General features: G+C 40.8%; 1 protein-coding gene across 1 annotated transcript in view; it reads right to left on the bottom strand.

Annotated features, from left to right (window-relative positions):
- CCBE1 (collagen and calcium binding EGF domains 1) overlaps positions 1-19,906 on the bottom strand; it is a 176,304-nt gene that overhangs the window by 26,972 nt on the left and 129,426 nt on the right. The window contains exon 3 of the mRNA XM_030567911.1: positions 6,966-7,018. Within this exon, the coding sequence (XP_030423771.1) occupies positions 6,966-7,018 (53 nt within the window). The remainder of the gene's footprint in view (positions 1-6,965; positions 7,019-19,906) is intronic.

The raw sequence follows: 19,906 nt of genomic DNA, 5'->3' as shown, positions 1-19,906 counted from the left end.
GTTAACCTCTCATCAGAAGCTACAGCAGTGTACACCAGTTACCAGCCAGTCTTCATACAGCAAAACGCTTTTATTCTTAGAGTAAAAGCATTACAGAAAAAAAACATAAAAATCACTGAAAGTTCCCATATACATGGGAAAAGCTTACCCAGAGGCCACCCATCAGTCCTATGGGGTCCCAGTAAGCCAAAGTCTTTCACCCTGAGGCAAGGGTTAGGACCGTGCCCACTCGTTGAATCAAAGGAAGGCTCTTTGTCAGTTCAAGCTCATCCTTTTATTCCAAAAGCCCTTTCTTTGTTTCCTAGCCTCTGGAAAAACTCTGCTTGAACCAGGAGGCGGGGAGGGGAGAAGCTTTCTTAAAAGAGGAGAGGCAGAGAAATAGGAAGGGGAGTTGTGGCATATCAGGTAATGTGTTTCAGCGGGCCTGATCAATTCAGTGTGCCTCAACTCACTATGTTTATAATCTGTATCTAAAAGGTATCACGTAATATGTCATTGGAACCCCCCTGATCATTAATAGTATTGCATGATGTATATATGGGGTGTGTATTAACAGTTATGGATATAGGCAGGAATGATGACTAAAATTTGCTTAAGCCAGGCATGTCAGCGGGAATTGGTAAACAGGTCTGCCCTAGAGGAAGGAATGTGTATTTGCTTCTCCGACCAGCAAATGACACATTGGTGATTAACACCATCGTAAAATGTATGTGTTAACACTACGTAAGGAATTATGGATTTCTATTGACATTAGTCTTTACAGTCTGTGTCTAAACAAAAGGAGAAAGAGGTCTCTCTCAGATAGGTGGGAATGTCACAGCTATATACCTTCTCCTATATCAATTAAGCATGATGGAATCAAAACAATGGACACCCTATTTACATACAGGGTAATGGGAAACTCACAGAAAGGGAAAAACAGAATGAGGTCATCCTGCCTCTTGAAATGACATCATTGAACTTTGGAAGACATAAGCAAAGAAGGAAGCCATCTTTGGCATCCATCACTAGATAGACACAAGGGAACAGAGCTCTTGCAAGTAGAGAAAGATGGGTCCTTCAGCCAAGTGGAGGGGTTGAAGTCTCTGCATACTGAATATAGATGAGAAACCTGCTTAGGCAAAGACCTTTCACCTAGGAAGGCAAGGGAAGACAGCATCTTGTACTGCTGTGGAAGGTCCTGACTGAGGTAAAGTCAGCCATGGCTGAGAAGAAGGAAGACCAGTGAGAGAAGGCATCTTGAACAAAGCCTGTACCTTACTAAATTTAGTTGTAGACTTTTAGATGTGTTTTCACTTTTATTTGCTGGTTTCCCTTTCTAACTTTATTCCTTGTACTTGGCATTATTTAACCTATCTCCTCTTGTTAATACATTTGTTTTATTTTAACTATAAACCAACTCAGTGCTGTGTTTGAAGAGAAGAAGAGGTTACTCACCTTGTGCAGTAACTGTGGTTCTTCAAGATGTGTGTCCCTATAGTGCTCCACTTCTGGTGTGCATGTGCCTCTCAAGCCCTTAATCGGAGATTTTCTGTTGGCAGTGTCTGTTCGGCCCATGCATGTGCTATACGACCTCATGGTGCACACTAATGTATATAGAGCTGCATGGGTGAACGGAGCTCAGTTCCTTCTCTACCCGAATGTCCAATAAAGAAGTCCAAAGCAGAGAGGAGGAGGCAGGTAGTGGAACATCCGTAGGGACACACATCTTGAAGAACCACAGTTACTGCACAAGGTAAGTAACCTCTTCTTCAAAGAGTGTCCCTACGGGTGCTCCGCTTCAGATGCCTCCTGAGCAGTATCCCCACATGAAACCCCCCCACACACACTCCTTGTTTCACAGTCTCTTAGAGGGTATCAAAGATAGTAACACCTGTTCTTTTGGGGAAAATAGAAGAATTTAGTTGAAATGGGCCGGAGCTTATTGTTGTTAAAGTCCAATCCCATTTCATCCCAGGTGGTATTCGGTATTCAGCTGGAGCCAGAGGAGGGGCAATGTCATCAGAGTCCCTCGCTCTTGCCCGGTGTGGTCAGAGTTAGGATCAAGAAGGTCTGGGGTCCCAGGAAGCCATGATGGTGAAGCTCACTCCCATAGCTAATTTCCCCTCCACCCCCCATCTCTTTGAGGACCCTTAAGGAGCTTCAGAATTGAATCTAAGACTGAAGACAGTACAGCACAACCAAGCATCGCATCAGATCTGGCATTGTGGACCAAGGCATAGTGTTTACAAAAAGTGTGCACTGAGGCTTGTGCAGCAGCTTTGTGTCTCTAAGACGCTGGAATGTTCTTGACTAAAGCTGTGCCTGTGATCTGGCAGAGTGTGCTATTATCTTTGGGGAAAGTAGAGCACCAGCTGTGTTATTGCAAGTGATGATACACCTACAGATCCCTCTTGAAAATCTCTGTGTAAAGATTGTGGACTCCTTGGATCTCTCTATGATAGAGATAAAGAGTCAAGGTGATTTCCAAAATTGTTTGGTCCTATCTAGATAAGAGGCTAATGCCAATCTAACATCTGTCTCATACTGAGATATATGTGGTTTAGGGGAAAATACTGGTAGATGAATGGCCTGGTTAATGAAAATCCAACAGCACTTTAGGTAAGAATTTAGGGTGGCCATTAAGATATCTTATCCTTGAAAGATACCATAAATGGAGGGTCTGCCATCAAGGCCCCAGTCTCCCCAACACTGTGAGCTGATGTGGTGTCTACTAGAAAGGCCGTCTTCATAGATAACTGAAGCAAAGAGCAGGTTCAACCTCTGGCAAACAAAGGTCCCATGAGGTACTTAAGTACAGGTTGAGATCCCAAGCAGGAGTAGGATCCTTGAACTGGGGGAGAGGTTCCCTAAACACTTAATAAATCTTGAGGATATAGGGTGAGCAAATATGGAAAACCCTTTTAGTGGGGGATGAAGTGCTGATATTACAGCCAGATAAACCTTAAGAGAGATAACTGATAACCTGATTTCTTTAAGTTCAGCAGGTAATCCAAGATGACTGAGGGCAAAGAAGATTCAGGCACAACACTGTCACAGTGACAGTAGTGGTTGAACCTTTTCTATTTCTGAAGGTAATTTTAGTTGACTCTCTTATGCTTGTTTAGTAATACTTGTTGTACTTCTGTTGAACAGGTGGATTATAATTTTGTGCCCCCTCTAGGAGCAATGTTCTGATGCAGAAGCCCCCTCAGTTGGGGTGAAGCACATGATCTGCACCCTAGGAGAGGAGATAAAGGATGGCTGAAAACTTGAATGCAGGTTGGACGCATAGGTGAAGCAGGTAAGAATACCAAATCTGTCTCAGCCAGGTTGGTACTATAAGGATAACCCAGATATTGTCCTGTCTGATCTTGTTAATCACTCTTCATATTATCACAGGGAATGCATAGAAAAGGTCATAAATAATTCTAGCTGCAGCATGTGGATGGACTGAAGACTGGACAGGTGATAAAGAAAGAGACCCGAAAGGAGGAAGCAGAGTTTTTGGTCATGGGGATACTGAGGAAGGAGAATCTGACCAGGGTTTGTCTACACTAGACTCTTATCTCAAGTTAATCTTTGCTAAGAAACTCACAGTAGTGAACACATTTGTAAAAGCTACCATGGATACTTCCTGAATGTTTGATCCAGGCTACAAGCATGTATACTTTGCTTTAGGCTGAGCCCAGAGAAGGAAGAGAGAATGGAATTGTCAACCACGAATAGTAAGACAGTGAGAGAGGAAGTTCTGGAGAAAAGATGAAATGTTCTATTTTTGACACGTTTGGTTTGAGAAAGTGGTGCAGAAGGAGATGTCAGAGAGGCATCTGTAGTAATAAAAATAGTACTTAGCACTCAGTCTCAAATTGTTTTTCTAAATATCATTATCCCCATTCTACAGATGGGGAAGCTGAGGCACAGACCACTGGACTGCATTGCCTTCTATCTGGATACGTGGGATTTAGAGGGTAGAACAGGGAAGGGAGAATGGATGGAAACGACAGGAAGGAGGTTGAAGATCAATGACAACGCCATTCCTTAGGGAGGAGAGACTATTTAAAAAACACCTGCCCCAGAAAGAGAACCAGGTCTTTCTGCTGCAAACATAATAAAGTAGATGGAGCAGAGTCTGCCTGAGCTCCCAAGCCCTTCTTTGTACTCACAGGTAGTTGCACAGGAAGATGGTACTACAACTGCTTTCTTGGTGTTGTGATTTGCCAGTAATGGCTAAAAGGCAAGGATATACTTTAATAAGGAAACTAACAGCCTGAGACATCTGTAATATACTTATGTACCTGTGATGAGATATGCATTTCAAGCACACCCATACTGCCAAGATTACAATGGAATGATGGACGGGGAGCCGTTACATTTTAACAGAGTAGGTTAAAAGAGTGTTTCTCCGAATCATAGTGTTTCTAGTTTTTACGCTATTGCCCCAGACAGTTTCGGCTGTTTCCGCTGTTCCTTTGGTCTGTGAAATTCAAGGTGAAACTCAGGTCAGGTTGAGAGGGGCCTAATGGAGGATACAAAGAGGGCTGAGCTGGAGGTAGAGAAACCACAGCCAGCAAACAAGTTCATTTAAAGAAAGAAATTCTCCAAGCTTGTTAAGATCCAGAGCCCAGGGAGAACTTAACTAAAGTCAATGGAGTCATAATTAAGAGCTACTTTCAGGTTCACCAAAATCTGAATAGGTCAAAACTAAAAGCACCAAATCTCTTTTGTTGTGGCTTTTTTTGTTATCCATACCCCTGTTTCTTCTCCCACAATCTCTGTGATGCTTAGTCAATAATCACTATAGACACAGGATATTTTACTGGAGAAAGCCAAAGGATGGATTTGCAGAGAGTCTGAGTTCTTTCCATTCTCTGTGGTCTCTGTTTCCGTCTTCCTATATTTTACACAACCAAAAAATTCTTCAGTCCAACACCATGCTTCTACTCAGTCTGAGTCTCTCACACTGTAGCTCACCAGTCCTGCCATGAGCTCCCTACACAAACACAAAGGCAAAGCCCAAAATAAAAGCCATGAACATAAGCAGACCAAGTTGAACTGATCTCATTCAAACATCACCCACTGTTGCAGCAGCTATGCTGGGTCTTGTGCTCGGAGCACTTTGAATTTCTCACCTCACTGACAGCACAAGGATCAATATTTTTAGGAGGTGACTATTTTTTGTTATCTGACAACAAATAGCTCACTCACCCAGGGGCAAATGGCAGTAAGATCCACAGCTGGGAGGAACTTATTGTCCAGAATGTATAAGCCAAAGAACAAGCAGTTCACCGAGTTTCTCAAGAACGACATTACCCTGCCTCTATTCTCTTCAAAATGTTTACATCTCATAGACTCATAGACTTTAAGGTCAGAAGGGACCATTATGATCATCTAGTCTGAACTCCTGCACAATGCAGGTCACAGAATCTCACCCATCCACTTCAATAACAAACCCCTAACCTATGTCAGAGTTATTGAAGTCCTCAAATTACAGAGAATCCTCCAGCAAGTGACCCGTGCCCCATGCTGCAGAGGAAGGCAAAAAACCTCCAAGGCCTCTGCCAATCTGCCCTGGAGGAAAATTCCTTCCCGACCCCAAATATGGCAATCAGTTAAACCCTGAGCATGTGGGCAAGACTCACCAGCCAGCATCCAGGAAAGAATTATCTGTAGTAACTCAGATTCCATCCCATCTAACATCCCCTCACAGACCACTGGACATACTTACCTGCTGATAATCAAAGATCAATTGCCAAATTAATTGCCAAAATTAGGCTATCCCATCATACCACCCCCTCCACAAACTTATCAAGCTTAGTCTTAAAGCCAGATATGTCTTTTGCCCCCTCTACTCCCCTTGGAAGGCTGTTCCAGAACTTCACTCCTCTAATGGTTAGAAACCTTCGTCTAATTACCAGTCTAAGCTTCCTAGTGTCCAGTTTATATCCATTTGTTCTTGTGTCCATATTGGTACTAAGGATCCTCACTGACCAACTCCATGGTCCCAGTATGGTATTGTCCTTGTACTGATGTGTTACCTAGCACAGCCTTTTTATTTTCAGCTTAAAGAGTATGCCTACAGCAAGAGGATTTTACAGCTTTGCAGTCAGTCTTAGCTCTGCATATATGGCTTGATCCTGCATCAGGAAAGTCAGTGAGAGGAGGAGACATCTTAAGTGATGCAGTTTTGTGAATACCTGTTTTAGGGACTAATCCAAAGCCTACTGAAATCACTAGAGATACTCCTGGTGATGTCAATAGGGTTCAGATCAGGCCCTTAAAATTCATGCCTGTCATCCAGTAGCATTTTGTGTTGTGTCTGTGAGCTACAGCTTCACTTGCAAATGCATCTCATTCTTTTCTAAAAGATGATCCAGATGTTCAAAGACCTTTGAACTCAGGAGATTCAAAACCTGTATTTACAAAATATGGTTTAGCATCACTCACTAATGCCTGTAAGAGAATACTCCCTTTCACCACAGCATGAGCTACGCAGAATAATTCTCATTGCCTTTAGGGACAGCCCTGTGTAAGAGGCAATGTCTAAGCTGCACCACCCCAGGAGTATCCCGGGGAGACACTCCTCTGAGGCACTATCCTCTCCCAGCCTCTGCACTACTGCTGTTGGGAGAGAAGGAATAATTAGCTGCTGGCCTAACTGCACTGACTAACACTCCTGGGTGAAGTGGCTCTCAACACACATTCAAGGGCAGAATATAGCCCTCTGTGTACACTAATTCATATCACAAGATCTATACAACCAGATGTATGTAGGGAGAGCCAAGACCTGGCTTCCTAGCTGAAATATTTTGAAGACACAGAATTTTATCGTATTGCTATTTCTGGTAATGAATCCCACACCAGGGAAAACCAAGCCTGTGGTTAACTCAGTATTTTCTCCCAAATTAACAGCACAGAAAACAGAAGAAATGAGAAATGGCTAATGGCACAAGGATGTGACGGGTAAGAACAATGAAATCACGTACCTTCGGGGATGCATTGTCCAAGAACAAATTTATAACCCTTACAGCATTTTTTCCTGCAAGACAAAAATAGAATAAAATAAAATAAAATAAAATTAAAATGTTGTTTAAAGGAGATATGGCCTTTAAAAACAACTTTTTAAAAGGGTTTAAAAGTTCTGTTTGAGAAGCGATCTCAAAAATAAATTAAAAAAGCCATTAATTCAAAAAACTGATTAATAAACTAGTGAGTTCTATTCCCGGGTATAGAGAGAGAATTGAAATGATCCATACTAGCACAAATGGTGCACGGTAACTTCAGAATGAAGGGCCTTTTTCCATCCTAGATGCATACTGATCTCTAAGTGGAAAAGCAAAGTTCTTAGGCCCCTAAAAGCTCTGAGCATCCTGTCCCTCTGCTCTGCCGCAGTCAGGGCTTTCTGTGTCTCTTATTTAGGCTGGATGACTGTGCTTTTAATAGGTGAGTGTTTGGAGAGAAGTGGGGAAGTTTATGGAGAGTGTCTCAATTACAAAAAAAAAAAAAAAATCATGGAAAGTATGGAAGTTTGGATGAGAAGATACCTGTTGAAAATGACCTGGTACTATTTTGTAAAGCAAGAGTATTTTTGATCTTTATTCACTCAGTTCTAAGGCAGGGTCCTTAGCCAAGATTTTCAAAACTGACTAGTGATTATTGGTGCCTCAGCTTCTTGGCTTCTACCTGAGATACTTTAAAAGGGTCTGATTTTTGGAAAGAGGTAAGCACTCACCATCTGAAAATCAGGGTTCTAACATTGTGCACCCAAACACTGAGCAACTCGAAATCATTAGTCCCTTTTGAAAATCATGGACAACTTATGCCTTTGTGTGGAAAGCACATGATATACTTCTGGAGCTATACATATAAACAATCATGATCATAACTTTCATGACATGCCATAGAGCATTTCCAAGCATCTGTCACTCTAAAGTAAACTGATTGAAGGGCCTATATCTCAGCTAGTCGTACACACAAGATTAAATGTTATAATTCATTTCCCACATTTCAAAGAACTCTGAAAAGATGACCGATTAAATAAATGAGATATTTTAACTACAGAAAGATTAACAGGGCACTTAGAATGTTCTAGAAACAGGGACACTTAAATATTAACACTTCTATATGGTGTAAAATTTCTTGAGAACATGAGAAAGTTCTGGGTGTAGGGAAAACATGTTTCTTACAGGCTAGTGTGAAATCACATTTAAACATATGGTGTTATTTCTCTGCTTCTATTTTGTATGGCACAACTACAATAAGCCTCCAAGTTTCTTGATAGCATTTCTGAATACATACTAATGGAAACAATCTTTACAGTCCTCTGTTACAGCGATACTAAGGGCCAAGACTGAGTGATCTTTTCTATTGCTTGTGGACTGCCAGCACAGTTTACCCAGAAGTAACCTGTCATTCAACCTCCTGTGGAATTAAATTTAAATTAAGTGACTTAATCTGGTTTTTGTGGATTTTAGAGATATGGACTCTAGAATGTTTTGCAGACGTGCTGAAGTGAAGTGTCTGGTAAGCTGAGAAGTAATCACTCTTCTGTTTTCCTCCTTAAATGTATAATTGACCCAGGAGAATGCTAACGCAATGGAAGTCAATGACACAAATGCATCCCCTAGGCGACCCAGAGTTCATCACAATATATCATTATGTTGCATTTAAAACAACTATCTGTTGCAACTGCCCATTTAAAACAAACAATATACTATTCCAAACTATGTAAAAACAAGCTTTGGCCGCACATTTTATACACTTTGCAAGATTAGCCAGAATATAAATTAAATTTAATGAAGTTTGGACGGCTGCAGGGGAAGCTTTGTCTTGTTATGCAAACACTGGTCCTCATTAGACTTCACTACAAACAGTGCTGTGACGTTTTATCTTCAAGACAAACAAATGAAGAGGAAAAAGTTCAAAGGTGCATCAGAGAGGCTGTTCAGATGCTTCAAGCTATGCAGACTGCTTTCCAAATGCACAGTCATCTCCTTTCCTCTTCAGGATAGGGCGAGACTCACAGCACCATCTCCTTGTAGGTAGTATAGGCACATACCAGTGAAGAAACCAGCTGTTAGTGGTAGAGAATGGAATAAACTACTCAGATGCTTAAATCTATGCACATGCTTTGCCGGATCAGGGTCAGAATGCTCAGTACCTTCCAGGTTTGGGTCCTATCCTCCTAAATCAAATACTTTTGGGTTTTTTGCAAGCTAAACTGTGTAAATCTAAAGCTAACGTATCTTCCCTTCTGGATTATTGTATTAGCTTGTTCCCCTGCCCTGTTCAAACTCCCTCCCACCCCAGAACGTGCCAGATGCGCAGAACTCTCATTGACTGTGATGTCTATAGAAACTTGACAACAGTTAGGCTGCTGGTGTGCTGAGCCCAGAGTCGATCATGCTGACCAATACTGTTTCATTGTTTCCTTGTTCTGTCCCATCTTTTTATCCGTCTGTATCCAGCTATTGTCTCTTGTCTGATACTTACATTGTAAGCTCCTTGGGGCAGGGACTATCTTTGTTCTGTGTTTGGCCAACACCTACCACCACAGGAGCCTGGTCCATAAATAAAAGAATAATAATGAGGGAGCAGGGACTCTTCATGCTACTGGGGGTAAGGGAGGTTCCCCGACATAAGAAGCATTGTGACACTGGACCAGACCCAAAGTCTATCTAACCCGTATCCCATCTCTGTTAGTGGCCAGTTCCAGATCTTGTAAGGAAAATGCAAAAACCCCGTGATAGGCAGATGCGGCACAGTTTTCCCCTATATAGGTCATGTCCTGATCGCTAATAGTTAGATATTGGTTTATGCCCTGAAGCACGACATTTAGTATTTCTTCCAATATGTCCGTTGTCAGTCATTATAACTACTAGGTATTCTTGGTATCCAGATGAACAGCCAATCCCTTTTTCAATCGTGTTAGGTTCTTGGCCTTAATGACACAGAGAGGCAATGAGTTCCACAGCTTAATTCCACAATGTGCAAAAAAAAAAAAAAAAAGTATTTCCTTATCTCACTTCTGAATTTCTCACCATTTAATTTTACTGAATGTCCCCTTAGTCTTGTTTTATAAGACAGGGAGAACAGAAGTTGCTGATCTCCCTTCCTCTGGATTATCCCTGCTCCTCTTCATGGTACCTTTAAGTCCCATATGAGGGAATGGTACAAAAAGGACCTAAGCAGGCCTCAGAAACTGCATTATCTCCCCATACAATCCCTTAGCAGTAAATTCCCAATTCAGAATATCAGCTTCTTTTCTTGATACATGACTTTTCTAAATAGCAAACATTAATTTGACACGATTTTACAAGGGGAATCTGACAGGTTAGGGTTCATACACAGAAAAAACAATACTACAGTACTTGCTGGCCTGAATATCATATTACATCTTTAAGTCTAAGTAACACAGCCTGGGATACATTCTTGATGACCTTGACATTCTTTAGGCCAACTACATTCCTGAAAATCAATTTATCAAAATAACTGACACTTAAGTTGATTATTAACAGAGGGACTTTAATGGTAAAACTTATTTTCAGAACCTGGCTGACATTTCTAATCAACATTGCATAATTATCATCTCATGATACATAATGAAAGGCAAGCAGGCTGCTACTGATCTTTTAAAGCACTGAACAGTTTTCTTCATGCCTGTTGCTAGGTAGTTGTACATTTAAGTGTGAATTAAATACAGGGGATAATATTTAGCTGCCTCAGAATGTGAAACAGTAGTGGGTTTGCTGTGAAATTAGCATGGTTCATTATTAAGTTCTATTTCCAAACAGCGGTAACTTTTTAGCACACCTGCCTTTCACATCATGTAACAGTGGTTTACCTATCAGAAAATGTTGTATCAACAGTTTCCTGTCAGTTTCCCAGGTTTCCATGAGCTCAGTGAGGTAGTATTCATTCAGGAAAAGCACTGTTTTAAATAGGAGTTTCTCCTGAGTGAAGACTGCATAAGTCCCCATCTCCCAAAATCTGGCACCTGAAGTAATAAAAGAGTCACAGTATCAGGGAGGTGTCATAATTCTACAGCTGTCAGCATTCTATAACATTCTAACTGAAAGTGTGTACATGGCCTTAGATGGATATTATATTAATCCATTTCCAGGTATCCATCATTAATGTAGCAAGAGGCCACATCTCACAGAGCTGGTCAGAAATTAGTAGTTTTCTCGATGGAACGTCTTGATGAAAACAAAACACATTTTCATATAAATTCAGTGGCAAACTTTGCCTTTTTTCCCCCAAAACGCTGGAAAATTTTCAACCAAAACCTATCAAAAACCAAAACACTTTAGGTTTTCAGAGGAAAATTTTCACATTTGGGGTTTTCCAGTGAAAAATCCAAATTTTCAAGCCTATATTCCATGAACATTTTCATTTAATCGAAAACCCAATTTTCCATTGAAAAAAAATTCATCAGAAAATTCACCACCAGACCTACTCAAAGAATATCATAACATGAACTCACAAGAACCTGCGCACTATCTCACAGATCAGAGTTTCAGCAAGAACTGCAAGTGAACCTGCTGTGCTTAATAACACAAGAGAGCCTTTGTAATATGTACACTGAAGGGATACTTATTGTGACGGTCCTAAGCGCTTCTTTGATCTTGAATTTCAGAAATATGCAAGACTCTAAAAGTAATACCAAAAAGGAATAATTAACTTCTACACCTGGCTGATGAATTGTTTAGAAGTGAACTAAACTGCTACAAAAATCCTTGGTTTTTAAAAATTATATATATAATCAAAATGAACTCCTGCATGGCCTGTCAAATCCTGCATGGACAAATAAGGCCCATATGCAGCGCGAGAGTGCTCAGTAACCCAGTAGCTGTGAGTATCTATATTTCACATACACAGAAGATTTATGCAGTTTTGGACAACATGATCTAAAACGGAAAGAACATGCATTGTTTTTATTTGGGATACATACCAAAATCTTGAGTAACAGTGAATGGTGCAGACAGCAGTTCAGTATCATAAGCTTTGCCATAGTTTCTAAACTGAGTCCTCTTTTACAGCTATCTGAAAAGATAAATGCAGCCAAGGCAGCATTTGCTATCCTGGACATCTTACCTGCAAAAGTGGGACTCCTCTCTCTTCCTCTGCATATTTCTCTCATCAATCTAGTTCCAACTGTCATTGCAGTCAATGGAAAGACTCCCTGTGACTTCAGTGGGAATTGGATTGAGCCCATAATCATCAGAACGAAATGAGCTGCGACCACATCACCACACTAAGGCAGTTTCCCTCTTCTGAAGAAGTTTTTCCATTGATTTCAATGAGACTGAATAATATAAGGAGCAGCAGGTTCCTGTTATTATCTAAAACAGAGGTAGGCAATTATTTTTTGTCAAGGTCCAAATTTCTGGGTCGACGTAAAGTCAAGGCCCAGACTCCAGAGAATATAATGAAAAAAAAACCAATAATGATACTAATAAGTAAATAAAAAGATTTTGGGGTCCATTCAAAAGCATCTGGTGGTCCAGATTTGGCCTGCAGTCTTCCTATTGACTATCTTGGATCTAAAGAATCTTCCTGGTACCTGGGACCACAACATATATACTGTGTTCACACTAACTCATTCACCAGTTTATTGGAAAGCAAAATGAGAATTTTGACTGAGTAAAGATCAGGAAGATCCCCCCGGGACAAGGAAACTGAAGAAGTCAGAGACCTGAGAATCAGCTAGTGTAGTAAAAGACTTGATTTCTTGAAAATCAGATTACCACTGATAAATGGATTTTGAAAGATGCGAATGAAGGTCATTGTTTTGACCAGCAATTGCAGGTAATAAGTAATTCAGTCTAGTTGTGCATTACTGTTTTCTCTAAAACAAAATGCTGCTTGGCTCTTGTTCTTCACATTTTTATCAGGAAACAAATCCTTTTTTGGTTGCTGTTAAGGTGAAGCCCTTGATAAGACTGAAAATGCCTGCACTATATTACTCATTCTCCAAACACATGCCACAGGCCAGATCCTCAGCTGTTAAAAATCAACATAGCTCCATTGACCCTGTGATTTTGAAAGCTTTTTGACATGCTATTTGGCTGTCCATTACTGAAATGTATTATTATCTGATTCTCTCCCTCTCAGCTATTTGAAGTGTTGTTTTCTCCCTGTGTTTTTATGGACACAGGGAGTTTTATGATGCGTGAGTAGAAATTGTGTTTCTTGGCCTCCTAACTTACAGAGGACGTTGCAAAAATGACAAAATGATGAATTACTTTGCAGAGCTACTGCAGAACTCAGTCTTTTCACATGAAGGAAACTGGCTGCACATCCATGGATAGAGAGACACTGTGATCTTGATTCTGATCAATTTCAAAAGGTGTGTTAAAAAGAAATTAACTACAAAACTCCTTCAGTAAGACAAAGTCTCACTAAGATCAAACAGATCCAACTGTTGAGGCTCATGGTGATGGATATGCTGAGAGGAGATAATAATCAGTTCACCTGGAGAGATGGATTCTTTTGAAAATACAATGAAATAAACAATTTGAAGATTTGGAATTTACCAAAAATCTCTTAAGCTGCACCCCCCCAAAGATAGTTAGGTACCTACCTCTGCTTGGGAGTCACAGCTGTGAACCCGCTTCTGGAGCTAGGCACCTAAATAAGGTCAATTCAGCCCTTTCTTAGGAAAAGAGAGTGAGACTGAATCTTCACCCCATTATAACCAATAGCCCAGTGGTTTGGGAACTCACCTACAATGTGAAATGCAATTTTTCCTCATTTGGAGCAGAAACTTGAACTTGGGTTTGCAATATCACAGGTGATGCCCTGACCACCGGGCTATCGGGTATTCCAGGGTGTAGCTTTCTTAACCCTTTCTGCTGGAGCTGTTCCACTTTGTATAAATACATTAATATTCATTGGTGGAGGAGCTTGAATTTGGTGCTCCCACATAACAGGTGAGTGGCTCCTCATCTACCCACAAGTCCCAGCCCAGAACAGTCCCAGTTGAGTTGCCCCCAGCTGTTTTTTGTGTGAGGCCCAGGCTAGTAGAAAAGGCATACTGGACCAGCCCCTGCAGGTGACACAGGAAGGGGAATGTCTTTTTTGAAAATCCTTCCAAGTCTTGAGGTAAGGCACCAAGCAGCTCAGTGGCACCAGGAATTAGATGGCTTTGCACATGTTCACCAGCAGAAATGTAGGCACCATGGGAATTTTTCCAGCAGAAACATAGGTGCCTAAGGAATATCGGTGCCTCCAGGGTTAGTTGGCAGATGAGTGAGGGTTTTGAGGATCAAGGTGTGCCTAAATTTCCATGCAGACACCTAAAGAGGTAATTAGGTGACTAAGTCCCTTTGTGGGTCTGGTCCTTAGTCTCTCTGTGCCTCAGTTCCTTATTAGTAAAATGTGCCCTATCTCACAGAGTGGTGTTTGTTCGAATGTATTAAAGACTGAGAGATGATCAAATACTATGGTAATGGGAGCCATCTAAACTTACAAAATAAAGTCTGACCAGAGCAGCAGCACTTCCCTACCATATGTCATTTGATCACCCGTCACGTGACCAACACAGCTTTAACCCCTCTTTCCCACTAGACAAAACCCCCACTCTTAGCTCTCTGAGCCAACACTTATTCAACACACTGGCTTTGCAGCATGCCTAAAAGGTCAATGCATACTGGCTATTTCAGACCTTGCAGGACAGAGCTTGCCAAAGGAAAGGGCCCTTAGAAAGAAAAGCCTACCTGCAACCAGGGGGATAAAGTTCAAGAGCCTCTGCTGAGTGTAGCTGTGGCAGTATGGCACAGGGGACAGAGATAGTCTCAAAGTAGGCAGAGCCAAGCTGTTGAGATTCCATATTTGTAAGGATGGTTCCTGTGACCATCCCTTCTGACTGTTAAAAGAGAACACCCTTATTGGCATTTCCATTTCCAAATGATACAGACTGGGTTCTGAAGGAACTGAAATATGAAATTGCAGAGCTGCTACCTGTGGTCTGTAACCTATCACTTAACTCAGCCTCTGTACCAGATGACTGGAGGATTGCTACTGTGACATCAGTTTTTTAAAAAGGCTCCAGAGGTGGTCTTGACAATTACAGGCCAATAAGGCCGACTTCAGTACCAGGCAAACTGGTTGAAACTATAGTAAAGAACAGAATTATCAGTCACATAGATGAACATGAATTGTTGCAGAAGAGACAACATGGCTTTTATAAAGGGAAATCATGCCCCACAAATCTATTAGAATTCTTTGAGGGGGTCAGCAAACATGTGGACCAGGGAGATCCAGTGGATATAGTGTACTGAGACTTTCAGAAAGCATTTGACAAGGTCCCTCACTGAAGGCTCTTAAGCAAAGTAAGCTCTCATGGGATAAGAGGGAAAGTCCTCTTATGGATCAGTAACTGGTTAAAAGATAGGAAACAAAGGGTAGGAATAAATGGTCAGTTTTCAGAATGGAGAGAGGTAAATAGTGGTGTATCCCAGGGTCTATATTAGGACAAGTCTGTTCAACATATTCATAAATGATCTGGAAAAGGGGGTAAATAGTGAGGTGGCAAAATTTGTAGACGATACAAAATTGCTCAAGATACTTAATCCCAAAGCAGAGTATGAAGAGTTAAAAAGGGATCTCATAAAACTGGATGACTTGGCAACAAAATGGCAGATGAAATTCAGTGTTAATAACTGCAAAGTAATGCACATTGAAAAACATAATCCTAACTTTCATACAAAATGATGGGTTTTAAATTAGCTGTTACCACTCAAGAAAGAGATCTTGGAGTCATTGTGGATAGTTCTCTGAAAACATCCACTCAATGTGCAGTGGCAGTCAAAATAGCTAACAAAATATTGGGAACTATCAGGAAAGGGATAAACAGTAAGACAAAAAATGCTTCTATATAAGTCCATGGTATACCCAGATCTTGAATACTGCGTGCAGATCTGGTCACCTCATCTCAACAAATATGTATTAGAACTGGAAAAGGTTATAGAAGGGCAACAAAAATGATTAGGGGTATGGAACAGCCTACATGAGGAGAGACTAAAAAGACTGGGACTTTTCAGCTTGTAAAAGAGCTGACTAATAGGAGATATGATAGAGATCTGTAAAATCTTGATTGGTGTGGAGAAAAAGAATAAAGAAATGTTATTTACTCCTTCACATAACACAAGAACTAGGGGTCACCCAATGAAATTAATAGGCAGCAGGTTTCAAACAACCAAACGGAAGTATTTCTTCACCCAACATACAATCAACTTGTGAAACTCATTGCCAGGGAAGTTGTAAAGGCCAAAACTATAACAGGGTTCAAAACAGAACTAGATACATTTATGGAGGATAGGTCCATCAGTGGCTATTAACCAGGAGGGTCAGGGATGCAACCCCATGCGCCAAGTGTCCCTACCCTCTGCTTGCCAGAAGCTGGGAATGGATGACAGGGGATGATGGATCACTTGATGGATTGCCTGTTCTGTTCATTCCTTCTGAAGCACTGATATTGGCCTCCTGTCAGAAGACAGGATACTGGGCTAGACGAACCATTGGTTTAGCCCAGCATGGCTGTTCTTATGGGTTCTCGGACTTTCTGGGAAACCTCAGTGTTGTTCTGTGGGGAAACACACAATATTTGTCTTTGCCATCGCCAAAACATAACCAGGCCTCAAGAATGGTAATTTTTAGGTATACACAATATATCTTAGATCTTGATGCTGAACTATCAATATTAGTTCCTTGGAAATGTCATGTAAAATAGCCATAGTTCTATTCTGTGACATAGTTCAACTGACATCGCCAATCAGCAGGATGGCTTATCACAGACAGTTTGATGAAGTTTAGCTTAATGATATGTAAAAGTGGCAGGCAAAACTGGTATGAGAACTTGATCAAAGCAAGTTTAGAGCACGATGTAAGTATGTGACTCCAATAATGTTGGGAAGCACGTACTCTGCCTACCTTAAAGAGCCATCGATTAGATTCACTAGGTTCCTCCATAAAGTGGATGTAAATCACCTTCTTGAAGATAGTATGGATAAAACTGGAATTTTGGTTTCTTTTTTCCCCTTTCTATTTATGGTATTGGACCATATTTTCCTGTTTTTAAATGGGGTTTAATACAAGCGAATATTCATACAATTTTTGATTAGATTGTCAGAAAATAATGATATGATTAAATAAGAGAGTGTGTGACTAATATTGTCTGCTCAGACCTGGTTTTCATACTCTTATGTGCTGTCAGATTTACAGGCTATCTCCCTTCCCTCCTCTTTTTACAGCTCTGTTTAATTTGTTGACCTATACCAAGAAAGTGGTTTTGTTTAAATGCACAGGTAAAATTGATTTTGATTTCAATAAATCATATTTATGATAACAGGTGTGACATTTTGGGAAAAAAGTAAATAACTTCATTTATGTATATAATTAAATGATTAACGAAAGTGAGAGAGAGAATAAAGCTATGTTTGTTGTATATTGTTGTATTTTATATATATATATATATATATATATATATATATATATATATATATATATATATGGAATACAGCAAACACGGCTTTGTTCTAATTTGCTACATATTCATTCTTACAGGGTGGCAAAGTAGGATTTATTCTTATGTGTTTTCTTCTGCAAAAAATATTTGTGTTCTAAACCTCATTTGAAGACATCCCAAACTGAGCCCACATGACATTTAAAATAAAAAAAGAGACTAATGATGTTTTTTTCACCATCTCTGACTTCCAATTGGAGCCAAATTTCTTTCCAAGCCTGTAAACAGCGTGTCTTGCTCATGGCGCAGGTTCAGTTATTTATCTAAATAAAGGTGAGCCAGAGTACAGTGCTAATCATTGCACATCTGTCCAGTGTCTTGGAATTCTTAAACTTCCATGACTCTTCATTTTGTAGCTCCAATTTCCTACAAAAAATGCATTCTCGATAGAAAGCCATAAATTCCTTTTCAGTAATGAAAGTTGTGCCAAAGCAGGCTGTAAGGAACGCTGTGCTCATTAGCTGGCTGCTGTTCTGTTGCTAGGTCACTGAAGCCAAACAGAAATAAGTTGTTGGCAAGTTGTTAGATTTACTGAATCCAATCCAGTTTACAAAGCATCTTCCATCAAGAAGATCACAAAATGCTGTATAAGCAATGCCCAATAAAACCCTTTTTTAATAAACAAATAAAGGCAACCACACAGTTCGCATATGCACGTACACCCAAACACATCATACAAACGATACAAGGAATTCAGATTTTAAAAGTTAGGTTTCCAAATGAGATATAAATATTGAGTAATAACATCGTCCAGACTGAGGAGGCTGTTGCATAAGAGCTTGACCCTGTTCTCCGGAAAGTCAATGGCAGTTTTGCCACTGACATCCATATGATTAGAATTAGACCCGCAGACCAAGATTCAGGACAGTACTTAAGCATGTGGTAATGTCTCATTTACTTGCCCAGAATGGAATTGCATGCTTAAATGCTGTCCTATAAAAGGACGTTTTCCTAATTTGCAGCATAAATAGAAGAGATCTTGGGTGAAATCCTGGCCCCATTGAAGTCAATGACAAAATATCCATTGACTTGAATGGGGCAAGGATTTCAACCCTCCCCTCCACCACCACATTCCTCTGCCCCCACCTAGCAATAGAAGGCCTTGTTTCAGAAACAACTATTTGATTTTGACTTGTCAATGATAAGGAACATGTGACATTTCTCTGGGGTATCCAGTGTTGTGAGGCACCTTGCCCCACCTCTCCTTAGTACGAGGAAGTCTTCTCTATGCTTGCTATGGATCAGCCCCCTGGCAACACAAGCATTACCTTCCAGGCCTTGACAGGCTTTGCTCACTCTGCACAGGATAGTGATAGGTGAGGGTTACCATACATCCCTATTTTCCCAGACATGTCCAGCTTTTGGGTTCTTAAATCACCATCTGGGAGGAATTTTTAAATACTTTAAAACATCCAGGATTTTGCCATTATTATTTTTCCCCAAAGAAGAATTGATCATTCAAGAAAGAAAGTGAAAGTTGATCACTTGAGAGAGTGCCCGCTTTTTCCCCCTAGCTCCCAGCGCTTGTGCCACAAAACAGCTGTTTTGCGCAGCTGGGAGGGAGGGGAAAGGAGAGGGAACGTGGCAAACTCAGGGGAGGAGGTGGGGCCGGGGCGGGGATTTGGGGAAAGGGTACAATGGGACAGGGCGGGGGTGGAGTTAAGGCGGGAGCTTTGGGGAAGGTGTTGGAATGGGGCCAGGGAAGGGATGGAATTGGGGTGGGGCTGAGGGTGGCGGGGCGTGAGTACTCACCGTCGCCGGAGAAAGTTGGCACCTAGCCCTATGGTTCCAGACAGGTATGATCATTTTTCCATGGTGGCGATAGTGCAACGTTGACAATTTCAGTGTCTTTTCTGAGTTCGTACCGTGCACGGTAGTGTTTCCTCAAGAGCTCTTTATTTGATATTTTATTTTACTACTCCCAAACACAATGCCAAAACGAAAGTGTAAATTCACTGCAGAACTAAAGACAAAATGTCTGTGTTTTCGAAGTGGTAGAGAAGAATGGGAAACTGAGTGCTTGGTACGTAGACCTGGTACTTACATCTCTGTGAAAAATAAAGGCGCTAATGATTTACAAACTCATGTGGACTCAGACAAGGACAAAAAAGCAGTTTGAGGAGAGAGCTCATCAACAAAATTGACAGATTATTTTGTAAAACCAGGGAGCAAATCTGAGGATGCTGTTACTACAGCAGAAGGTACTTTTGCATTTCACACCGTTAAGCATCATAATAGCTTTAAGTCAATGGATTGCACATCTGTCTTGTTGAAGAAGACATTCCCTGATGGTTGTTCTGAAAATGGTTGAAGAAAATGACATTGTTTACTGTGGAGTTGCTACAGATGGAAGCAATCACAGTTCGGTGAAAATGTTTTCAGTAATTATTCAGTATTTCG

This window comes from Gopherus evgoodei, chromosome 6 (genome assembly GCF_007399415.2).
Source record: "Gopherus evgoodei ecotype Sinaloan lineage chromosome 6, rGopEvg1_v1.p, whole genome shotgun sequence".
NCBI lineage: Eukaryota > Metazoa > Chordata > Testudines > Testudinidae > Gopherus > Gopherus evgoodei.
The sequence above is the reverse complement of the archived record's forward strand: the minus strand, read 5'-3'. Positions and strand labels throughout refer to the sequence as shown.